At 56.5% G+C, this 12,144-nt stretch overlaps 1 protein-coding gene across 1 annotated transcript in view; it reads right to left on the reverse strand.

Annotated features, from left to right (window-relative positions):
• TRIM9 (tripartite motif containing 9) overlaps nt 1-11,443 on the reverse strand; it is a 32,950-nt gene extending 21,507 nt beyond the window's left edge. Inside the window, 2 exon segments of the mRNA XM_042814861.1 lie at nt 10,564-11,035; nt 11,037-11,443. Of these exon segments, the coding sequence (XP_042670795.1) occupies nt 10,564-11,035; nt 11,037-11,383 (819 nt within the window). The 5' untranslated portion in view covers nt 11,384-11,443.
• Between the last annotated feature and the right edge of the window lie 701 nt (nt 11,444-12,144).

The raw sequence follows: 12,144 nt of genomic DNA on the forward strand, positions 1-12,144 counted from the left end.
GCAGAACAGCACAGCACCCCGTCCCTGCTGGGAGTCCCCATCTGAACCCTATGCTTCCCAGTGTGAATCAGAGGAGGTCTGTGAGCAGCCCGAGTGATGTGGTGAAGGTGCAGCCCCTGCTTTGATACAGGATGCAGTCCTTGCTTTGGTTTTTACGCAGAAGAAATGAGCACCGAGATATTATCAACAGCCCTTTGATATTGCCAATTAATTCCTGTCTTGCTTCATTAACACTCGACAACAAATCACCTTTGCTTTTCATCAGCAAAACCTACTGCACATCCCTGAGAAATCCCAAGGAGAAGCAGGGTGAAAAGCTAAAAAAGGGCAAATATTGGGCACTGCAGAGCAGGCTGATGGTGAGGAAGTACAGGCAGCTCCATCTGGTTTGCATGAGGCAGACAGGAGGAAGCAAGGACGCTCTGGCCAGATCCTGGTGCAAGATGATGCCTCCCAGAGCAGCAGCAATGCACAGCTCCTGTAATGGGGAGCCAAGGCATGTCTTGTCTTGAGCAAGGCAGCCGTAATGATGGCTGATTCCAGCCACTCGTGGCCCAGCACTGATCTACAGCTGCTCTTGTGAGGCTGGTGGCATTTCCAACCCCCCTGGAAGCACTGGGCTCATTTGCTGTGTCAGTGCTGCTATGCTTCCAGAGATGAATGAGGCTGGTGAGAGGCTGAGGACAACCTGCAGCTGATCAATGACTTCTCCAGGCTCCCTCCCCTCCCCTGCACAGCACAGAGCAGCCACACCACACCACTGCTTGCACACTGCACTCTGAAGAAGCTGGAGAGGCTCCATCTTGCACATCTCTTGCTGCATTCACACACAAAGGAAGGTCAGATGCCCTTTGCCGCGTGGCAGAGAGCAGCCTGGTGGTGGGCTGTGATGCTTGTGCACTGCTCCTCCTGGGGATGTCGGCACACTTTTGTCATTCCCTCCTCACCTGCACAGGGACGCTCCTGCTGGGAACAGTTTCTGCATGGCTTCTCTGCATTTGGCTGCAGCTGCTGCTAGCACAGGAGCAGGGAGATGGAACGAGCTGAGCTGGGGGCCGGAATCAAGAGAGGAGTTGGGCAGGGACCCAGCAGGGAGCTCAGTGTGCCCTCGTGCCAAGAAAATGGCAGAGGAGGGGGTCAGTGCACTGGGTTCTGCTTGGGGCACCAAGTGGTGGTACTGCACATCTCCAGGTGAGAGCAGGGCAGACACCCAGGCAGCGCAGCTTGGTGTCCTCGTTAGCACGCCCAGTGCTCAGGCTAATTAGCCTGGGTGCAGCTCCATGATGCTTGGTCACCCTGCGGCCGCACTGAGCCCTGCTGGAAGAGGCCTCCCCTGGACTGACATCAGTCTGTGCTGATGGGAAACTGCAGGACATCGACTTGCTGCTGCCCAGACAGGGAGGTACGTGGGGATGCTGCCCTCCTTCAGAGCCCCACCAACACAGCACCGCCTCTGAACGAGCACCCGGGAGGGAAGCTGAGGCTGAGGGGTGCATGGAATCAGGGCAGCAGAGCTCACCTGCTGGAGGGCTCTGCAGGTCAGAAGGAAGCAGCTCATCAGGGAAGATCCTCTGCCTCTCAGGCAGCCACTGCAAGAGCCTCACTATTGTTTTAAAGAGTAATAAACTCATTGCACAGCCTTAATTAGAGAGCGAGGCAGTTAATAAAGCCAGACACTGCATTTCCTGGGAGGTCTGCTCAGCAGCTAATGTCTGCAGCACATGATCCCTCCTCAGGTCACTGCTCCTTGCAGCATTTTCCCTTTGCTCTGAATGAGCCTCCAAGCCTCAGGTACCCCTTCCCACAGTACAGCAGGCCCAAGGGTGGGAATAAGGCTCCCACCTGGCCAGTGCCATCCTTCCTTTCCCCCTGGTGCCTCTATGCAGCAAGCAGCCCTATGGGCACCACCTACACCCAGCAAGGTGTACGCTGCAGCCCTGATGCTTTCCACCTTAAAATGATGCCCCGTTTGCCTTCAATCCAATTATCACCTCCCTCAGCTGCCTCCATGGTTACTCGCACTTAAGCTCTGCCATCCCATTACTGCATTAAGTCTTTAAATCTGATTACTTTGGTTGGAGTTAAATTTAAACCTGATTAACCGCCCCAACGATGAATTTTCCCTCTCCTAACCCAAATGCAGGGGCATCTGAGAAAGCAGGTTGCAAGCCCCATGGGGTCATTCATCCCTCTGCACTATGAGCACTGACCATCCTTGTGTCTTGTCCTACAGCCTCCAACACCCATCTGTGTGCTGCAGCCCAGTATGGCCATAAATAGGCTTGACAGCTAGCCAACATCTTGACTTTGCTTTGACATTTAATTGCCTAGAAATGCAAATGAGAAGAGCAGCCACTCGTCACCACCCTGCTGATGGTGGCTGCTGTGTCCCACAATGGTGGACAGTGATGCAGTGAGCTGAACAAACCCAAAATACTACCCAGGATGGTCCCCATGTGGCTTTGCCCAAAGGTAAGAGCCCACCGAGCTGAGCAGAGCCAGGCAGCCCGGCTTTGGGAGATCCTGTCTTTATCAGCAGATCCTCATTTCACAGCCCTGTGCCTCTTTGGCTGCTGACCAACATCAGCAAGCGCTCACACACTTTGCTGAAGGGAGGTTTTCATAGGCACAGATGGGAGATGGCATCTCATTCCCTTTGGCTCCCAGCACAAAAGCCCTCCCTGCGATGGGGACAACTCACATCCCCCGAGCATCTCCGCAAAGCAGGGCTGCGCCGTGCCCTCACAGACAAGCCATCTGCTGCCACTTCCTAATGAATCCTTCATCTGAAGACGAGCTAACGTGCCTCAGCGCTAGTCAGCCTTCCCCAGCTAAGCTAAAGCAACCACAGGTATCTCCTCTCCCACCCAAACCTCACCTGTTCCTGAAGGACGCAGCAAACCCCTTCTCTCTGCTGCTCAGCTCAGGCAGCATCAAGGCCAGGACATTGCTGCCTTACTGGCAGTTGCAGTTTCACTGGCAACAGAACACGAGCTAATTATTCCTGATTTTCTGCTTTTAATAAGATTGCTGATATGACACAGCAGCAGGAGCTGGAGGGGGGGGGGGATGAAATCAAAGATGCATGCAGATCGACTGGCCTTTCTGCTTCACCCCTTCCCTCTGCAGCAGCACAGCACGCTGCTCCCCCAGACCAGCTGCCTTGCTCTGTGCCAGGAGCCTTCTACAGGCAGCACAGGGAGAGGTGAGGAGCTCTCCCTGCCCTGGGGGCTGCAGCTTTGCCCTCTGTGAACGTCCCCAAGTGGTGATGCTCCCACCTTGCTGCCCATTGGGGTGTCCACGTGGGGACACGGCCGCTCACTGCTCCATGGGACAGCGAGGTCACTGTCAGCCCTTGGGCTGCACATTGTCCTTCCTGGAGAAAACCAAGGGCAGACACAAGACAGACAAACAGGTAGGTCCAAGGAGCAGGGTTCCCTATTTCCTTGAAGCATCACTGTAGAGATATTCCCATCACCATGGACACCAGAGCAGGAGGATGGCAATGCTCATTGCTGCAGCAGGTGCTTGGGTAGCACTCAGAGCACAGCGAGCAAGCTCAGACCTCACCTTGCACAGCAGCCCCAGCCTCCATGCCAGGGAGCATCCCATGTTGGAGGGGCTGGGTTTGGGATGACTCCTATTTGGGATAGGAACCAGGTGATGTGTGCAGCTGCAGGTAGCCAAAAAGCAGCCTGGATCACCAAGGCTTCAGGATAAGGAGGGAATAAGACTTGTGGGGAAGAATCTCATGTCCAGCCTAAGCACAACCAGGAGTCCCTGCTCCTTACCCCCAGCTGGGATGTGCCTGGGGGCATTTGTCAGCCCTAAGATGTGACAGGCCCACAGCAGAGGCACAGGTTGGGGTGGAAAGGTATGAGTTCAACAGGCACACAGGTGTGAAGCATCCAAGGACTGCAGCTCCCAGTTCTCCTGATGCAATCCAAGAAGGGCTCTCCAGCAAGTCCATCCCCCTGCACTTGGAAGATGCATTTCAAGCAGCCTCTTGAGAGCCCCACTAAGATTTTCAGTGCAAATAAAGCAGAAAGAGAGCAGTATGGATGATAAAAACACTCAAAGACAACATGAGTAGGAAGGGCATGGGGAGGGGTGGGTACTGGGAAGGCTAACCACACAAACTGGATGGGTTATGAGAAGATCCCACAGCCATTAATAAAACAGGAGGAAGAATAAGTCAGAATTTCACCAAGAGCAGGGCTAAGGAATGCCTTGAAAACATTATTCTTTAATAGGAAAGGATGTTGGGCTAATTAGGAAGTAATAAGGAACCTGTCAGAGAGAAAGGAGGAAAGGGGACCCGGTGCTCAGCACTGAAGGATCTCCATTCGCTGGAGCCAGGCAATACATCTCTGTGCCACGAGGAAAGCAGCTAATGGGCTCACTGAATCATTTATGATTATTTATGAAGAATTCAGGAAATACCAAGGGAAAGGAGGGGGGAATCATTCACATTTGCTCCAGTGACTGCCTTCCTAGGGGAAAGAAAGGAGTGACCCCAAGACCTTAAAGAAAAGACAGCCAAAGGGGTTTGGAGTCAGCGTTGGTGCCTCCACATAAATTCACCTTCTTTACATACAGGAGGAGGGGAAGGAGGCAATGAGAGATGGCTTTAAAGCACAGAAGATGTTACAGAGCCAGGCTCAGGATAGCAGGTGGCATCTCCAAACTCAGACCATGCTTTGCAGCATTCCAACTTTCCACAAGAGCCATTTCACACCACAAAAGGCCAAGAAGCGACAGATTCAATACTTCTTTAAAAGAAAACATGTATGTCAAAGAGTTTTGGGAGACCTGGTGCAATGGGTTTTACAGGCAGAGAAGCCTCTTGTTTTCCAGAGCCGAAGAGCAGCACTCACCCCATTTGGGTGAAGGGCTCTTTCTCAGTCACTGTTTTGATGTAAGGGGAAAAGAAATCTTTCCCAACACTCTCAGAGCGTGAGGATCCTGGGGAAACAGACAGGTGCTTTGCTGATCTTTATGAGCATGAAGGCAGGCAGCTCACAGCAGCAACGCACAGCACATCAGGAGCTCCACTCCAGCTCTGCGGTGATGCAAGCAAACACTGGAGAGAATGGCAGAGGAGCTGCTGGGTGCAGAGAGCAAACTCAGCACAGAGTGCCAGCAGGGGCTGCCTGTAGCCTGAGCAACGTGGGCTGGTCATATGGGGTGAGGAAAAGGCACCCACCCTGCAGTGATGGATGAATAGATCTTGTTTAGTGGGATTAACCCAGTGATCTGCTGGAGCTCGTCAGCCCTGACTCTTAATTAGCAGCCTGGATGTCCCTGCTGTGCCCCGTGTGGGCAGGGAACTACCTCAGGTCTGTCCCAGCTCCAGCACTGTGGCTGCACATCGCACCTTGGGAGGAGCAGAGGACAGTGTGAGCACCCCAGATAACTCCAGAACATCAGCTGGAGCTTGTTCAGATTGCAAGGCAGCGGGGTAAAGTTACACCAGGGCCTATTCCTTAGGGCTGCAGATTTGATGCTGGGAGATTTTGACTGAATCGTGTTTTTATTTAGACTTACAACTAGCTCTGAATACACAAGGGGAAAGCAGCTCATTAGCAAAGCTACCCAGGCCTGTCCTTCCTTCCCACCCTTGCTTGCAAGGCTCCCAGCCAAGCAGCAGCGGAAAGCACTAACTGCAAACACAGCAGAACCACGGTGGCATTTCCACCCTGGAAAGGCACCTGCACGCCCAGGGATGGGCTGAAACAGCAGGAACGCATTTTATGGTGCAACAAACAACCCCTCCAAAAATACCTCAGCTTTGCAAAGCCATTAAGCAGTGCAATGCCCAAGAGCTCTCATTCAAAGCCCTCATTCAAAGCCCTGCTCAGAGGAGCAGGCAGGCAGGGGTGAGCTGCCCCTATAACCGAGTGCTGGGGGGGTGCACGTGTGGCTGCTGTGCCCCTGGGCAGCACAAAGGGCCCTTTACCCACTGCCAGCATGTTTCTCATCTGCACATCACATGTGGGTGCTCTCATCTCCCATTGTGGGCTGCCCAGGCCAGGGATGCTCCCAGCACTTAATGATAGCTCTGCAGCTAACCTACCTGCTCTCTGCAGCAGGGAGTCTCCTGCCATTAACTGGAGAGAACCCAAGCAGCAAGAAACCCTTGCAGGACTGGAGGATGCTAAGCATTCTGCAGAAAGGAGGTTGTTTCAAAGCAAAACCCACCTGCACTGCTTCTCACAGCAGATGGGCCACACGACCCGCCTGCACCTCCGGGTCAAACACAAACAGGGTTCAAGTGAGGTTTTGGGGACAGCTGCAGGCAGAGCTCCTTGAACTCCCTTCAGAGCTGGAGGAAAGAGGATATTCCTCCCGAGAGCATAAGGAAAGGAGTCAAACAGCCTCCTAAAGAGCACTGCCTGAGCCACGGAGGGACCCATGCCCAAGTCCCTGTAAGCCACGTTAACACCAGGTTCAGCGTTTCCTCCCATCGCTAATTCAGAGGCCTTTCAGGCTGGGGCTGCGCTGACAGGAGACTCCTGGGTGCCATTCTGCCTCTCTCCTGCTCTTTCCAGGAGAGAGGGACAAGAATCAGTCCATGGGAGAAGGACTGACCCCAGCCACGTGCTGAGATGTCTTTGGGACGGCCAAGCACAGACAGCACAGCACAGCACTGTCCTCTCAAGTCCTGGAGCATTTCATAGAATCACAGCATGGCCTGGGTTGCAAAGGAGCACGATGCTCATCCAGTTCCAACCCCCTGCTGTGTGCAGGTCGCCAACCAGCAGCCCAGGCTGCCCAGAGCCACATCCAGCCTGGCCTTGAATGCCTGCAGGGATGGGGCATCCACAGCCTCATTTTCAGGGCTTCCCATTGGAACTGACAAAGCTACAGAGATTTACCCCTGCTCCAAGATGGCCCAGAGCCCATTTTCCTTGCAAATACCTAAGCGGGCGTCTCCTGGCACCGAGCACGGCGCTGGCTCCAAGAATGCCTTGTAGAACTTGCTGTACCACATTGCCTTTGATTAATGGGATATTCTTGGATGCTTGTTCCTCCGTTAACTGAGGTTAAGCACAGCAGGAAGGGCTGCTTGACTGAAAGCTGTTTTCTAAATAAATGCTCACGTGAGAAGGCAGCATCACTCCCAGATCTGGGACTGGGACTTATGGAGATCAGGGGGAAAGTTCATTACTGTGAGAGTGGTGAGGTGCTGGAACAGCTGCCCAGAGAGGCTGTGATGCCCCGTCCACCCCTGGAGGTGTTGAAGGCCAGGTTGGATGGGGCCCTGGGCAGCCTGGGCTGCTGTGAAATGTGGAGGTTGGTGGCCCTGCATGGCACAGGGGGGTTGGAGCTTTGTGACCCTTGAGGTCCCTTCCAACACAGGGCATTCTGTGGTTGTGTGACTGACAAGCTGTGCACACCCACTGACCTCAGTGACATTGCTGGCCATCCTCTGACTTCAGAGCAGCTGCCGTCGCCCCCAGCTCCCGGCCACAGGAGAACAAAGCAGCAGGGAGCTGCATGGCACGGCCAAAGGAGGATGGATGTGCTGCAGATAGAGTGAAGGCAGTGGGAATCCAGGACAGCAGAGCAAGGCTTGGGAAAGCGCAATAGTAAAAGATAAAGGATTCTCACTGCTTCTATGTCAGCAGCAAATATTTCCTTTTGCAAAAGCAAACAGACCTTTGTCTGGTAGCAATCCCTTGGGGTTTCCCACGAGCACCAGGCAGGTTGATGAATAACACTGCCTCCTCGTTGCTGCCCACTGTTCCCCAGGCAGGAGCTAACGGGCAATGCAGTGTTTCCCAGCCTCTGGTTTGTCCCACGTGTACAAAGCAATTGGGCTTAGCATCCACAGAGCTCCCCTGCACCTCTAAGCCTGGCTGCATCAGTGCATGGGCTGGGGGCTAGGTAACACAGCTGCTAATTAGCTGCTAACCATCATCACAGCCGAATTCAACAGCACGCAACTACAGCCAGCAGGGCCAGCCTCTGCTGCAAGGAGTGCAGAGATGCTGTAGGGATCAGCGACCTGAGCACAGTTCTGGGGCTGGGGGGGTGTGAGATCCCTTCCATCCCAACAGCTCCCTCATTTTGGGGTTTTCTCTCTCACCATCAGCAAGCTGTCAGGCCTGCCCTCACCATGCAAGCATAAGAGGAACTCAGATGTGTGAGGAATACATGAGCCAGCTCCATCTTGTGCTTCTGCTTCTGACATGACTAGCAGCACCACATCTTCCCAGGGCAAAACCCAAACAGCTGTGACACGTGTACAAAACTCAGACACTTCAGATTAAACCTGTTTCCTTCTTTGCTTCGCTGAACATTTACCCCTCTTCCCAGCAGCTGTCCTGAAGGGAAGATAGGAACAGAGAGGATGTCCAGCTTAGAAATCCGAGCTCCCTGCCTTGTATGACATTGTGTCTCAGCACCGATTATTCTGAAATGATCATCTTCGTTTTCAGAGGGAAGCAAAAAGCAAGGCAGTTCCCAAAAAGCTGTGCTAAAAGCCCTTTGGTCTCCACCCCATTTTCAGCCAGAGGGTGGTGAGGCACTGGCACAGGTTGCCCAAGGAGGCTGTGGATGCCCCATCCCTGCAGGCATTCAAGGCCAGGCTGGATGTGGCTCTGGGCAGCCTGGGCTGCTGGTTGGCGACCTGCACACAGCAGGGGTTGGAGCTGGATGAGCACTGTGCTCCTGTGCAACCCAGGCCATGCTGTGATGCTATGACCACCCGCTGACTCAGCAGTGATTGACAAGGCCTGGCAACTCTGCATTGACACACTTGATGGAGCAGCAGCCCAGCAAGCCACGCTCAGGTCAACCTGGGCTCCAGTGAGAACCACATTCATCTCAGGTCACAAACAATGAGCACTGTGGATTACTTTGCACAGAGCACTGTGATATAAGAGAGAAGGCAACAGCTGACACCTCTGCCCCTTCTCATGGCCTGTAGTGGGTGGTCATAGAACCACAGCATGGCCTGGGTTGCACAGGAGCACAGTGCTCATCCAGCTCCAACCCCTGCTGTGTGCAGGTCGCCAACCAGCAGCCCAGGCTGCCCAGAGCCACATCCAGCCTGGCCTTGAATGCCTGCAGGGATGGGGCATCCACAGCCTCCTTGGGCAACCTGTGCCAGTGCCTCACTGTGTTACAGGCACTCACAACAGCAGGAAGGTGGGGCAGAAAGGGGCAGCCACCTCTCCTGCAGGTTTGCCTTGCTGCCTAAGGGCCGTGCTCCCCAAAACACCCAGAGGCTCCAGCTCCATAGGTTGTTGGCTCCGGATGCACAGCAGTAACCCAGGACACAGCCAAACTCATCCAAAGCTTGGGCAGTTTCACTACACTGCATCTCAAGGAGCGCTCCTGAGCACTGAAGGTGAAATCATTCCTTCAAATTAAAATAAACAAATAAATAAATAAGTCACATCTAATGCCAACAGAACTCTTTTCGCTCCCCCAACAAACACGCAGTGGGAAACGGCAGTGAATTCAGGCCCTGTCCTATCCCAAAACCAAACCAACTACCTGCAGAAAGGCAGGCATGACTTCGCAGTCTGATTTTCAGGTAGATGCATGGAAACTCTCAGCAGTAGCAACACGGCAGCTCCCTGCCTGGCAGCATCAGTGAGGTACTGCATTGGCAAAGTGGTTCTGCAGGGAGCACCTACAAGCCATGCTAACCAGGCTCGCAAGGGCTGACCCTGCAGCAGCTGAGTGCACACAGCACTGCCCATCACTTGTGCTGGATCTGCACCTAACAAAGGGGGAGGTGAGTGCTGGTGCAGGCTGGGCTGTGTGCTCATGGCAGCTCTGTCCCCAGCTCCAGCAGCCTCTCCTCCAGCAGGGCCCTGTGTGGGAGTGACTGCACTCCGGAGCTGATCAGCATTCAGGGGATGCCACCCTCCTCCTCCTCCTTCCCCCCATGAGTCAGTGTGCAGGAGGCAGGCAGCCCTTTCTCATCATCAGTGTGCTGCAGGTTGGCTTTGCCCTTACTGCCCAAGGAGGCTGTGGATGCCCCATCCCTGCAGGCTTTCAAGGCCAGGCTGGATGTGGCTCTGGGCAGCCTGGGCTGCTGGTTGGTGACCTGCACACAGCAGGGCGTTGGAACTGGACGAGCATTGTGGTCTTTTGCAACCCAGGCCATTCTATGATTCTAGTTGTGAACCACTCATAGAAAAGGGCAGATTTTGAACCACGAGGTCGGAAAAGACCTCTAGGATCATCAAGTCTAACTGCCAACCCATCATCACCAGGGACAGGGCTTAGCGGGTCACCGCAGTGACCCCAGCGCTCCCTGGGCAGCCGTGCCACCGCAGCACCGCTGTACCCAACCTGGTGCAACATCAGGCATCACCTCCCGTCCTGAGATGCCAAGGGGAAATCCTTCACTCAGAGCGCAGCGAGGCCCTGGCACCGCTCACAGCCGTGGGTGCCCCATACTTGGAGGCACCCAAGGCCGCGGACGCGCTGTGGGCATCCCGAGCTGGGGGGCACCCGGCCCACGGCAGGGGTGGGAGGGACTGCGGGCCGCGAAAGCCCTCGCAACCCAACGCGCCGCGATCGCACGCCGCGCCCCCTCACCTTGTGCAGCTTCCACATGGCCCCCAGCGCCTTCACCTCGTGGCTGGAGTGCTTGCCCTCCTCCAGGCACTGGTAGCACACGGGGCTCTTGCACTGCACGCAGTACATGCTGTGGTTCTCCAGCTCGTGGTCCGTGCACGTGGAGATCTTGCGGGGGCTCAGACGGCGGCCGACGCGGCCCTGCGCGGGCGGCACCAGGCGGTGTTTGGCCAGGGGGCCGCGGGGCGGATGGCAGCGCAGGCGGCACGGCTCGCAGTAGAAGACGTCGCACTGCTCGCACATGACGGCCGCCTCTTTGGGCGCCTTCTCGCACAGCTGGCAGCGCAGCGCCGCCGCCCGGCCCTGCTGGTAGCGATCGATGACGCCCTCCAGCAGCCGGTTGCGGGGGAAGCCGCGCAGCCCGCGCTCGTCCAGCACCAGGCTGCGGTGGCACTGCGGGCACGTCAGGCACGCGTTGCGGGGCGGCGGAGGCGGAGGGGCCAAGGCGGCGGGGGGGGGGGGGGGGGGGGGGGGGGAAAACCCGCACGCCGTTGGGGGATTTCTGGCACGGGGTGGTGGGAGCGCTGGCGAAGCCGCCGTAGGAGCCGTAGCCGCTGTCCGCCTCGCTGTACAGGCTCATCTTATCCAGGTCCAGGTAGTCGTAGTCGGAGACGGCCGAGCCCGACGCGCGGCGGCTCTGCGGGGATTCCGAATCCGGCGTCTGCACCAGGATGTTGCGGGCGCACGCCTGGCACAGGTTGTGCGAGCAGGGCAGGATGATGGGCTCGCGGTAGAAGGAGCCGCACACCGGGCATTTCAGCTCCTCTTCCATCTCTTCCATAAGGGGAAAAAGCGACGCGCGGCACCGGCCGCGGCACTGCCCGACGACACACCGCACCGCACCGCGTCCCGGCGCCGACTGCCCGCCGCCCGCACGCCGCCCCGCCTCGCCCCGCCCCTCCCCGCCCCGCGCCCTCTCATTGGTCCGCTGACAGCGGGGAGGCGACCGGCGCGCCGCTATTGGTTGTCCCTCCCGTCCGTCCGCTGGCGCCGCGGGGGGGGGGCCGTTCTCGGGGCTGCGGGGTCGGCGCTGGGGCGGCCGGCCGCCTCCGCTGCAGTCCCGGTTTTACCCTAGAGAACGGCTCCGCCGCCCCCCGGGCCGCCCTCCGTCCCCGCCCAGCCCTGCGGGTTGCCCCCAAGATGGCGGTGATGTTATCACCGTCGTTTGCCCGCTCCCCTTCTGCACCCCGGCAGCCTGCGGGAGGATTCGCTTTGTCTGCCGGAGCCGTCGATTAGAAATCGGGATCGAACGTGAAGATATCGCTGGGAGCGCGGCGGGATGCTGGGCCGTGCCAAAAAACCACGACGGTGCGGTGGCTCTAAGACCCACCGGGAAATGGCAGCAGTTGGGGGTCGGGATGCGCTCCCGTATCCCCTCCAGCCTTCATCCCAGCCTTCATCCCAGCCTTCCTCCCAACCGCATCCTCCAGCCGGGCTGTAGGACACGAGGAAGGCAGTGCTGGGGAAATCGATGGGTTTCTCATCCAAGATCAGAGCGAGGAGCAGCAGGATGTGATGCTGAAGGCTGTCTGTCGCTAATTA

This window comes from Centrocercus urophasianus, unplaced genomic scaffold, assembly GCF_019232065.1.
Source record: "Centrocercus urophasianus isolate 14NV4802_14NV808 unplaced genomic scaffold, USGS_Curo_1.0 seq_14, whole genome shotgun sequence".
Classification (NCBI taxonomy): domain Eukaryota; kingdom Metazoa; phylum Chordata; class Aves; order Galliformes; family Phasianidae; genus Centrocercus; species Centrocercus urophasianus.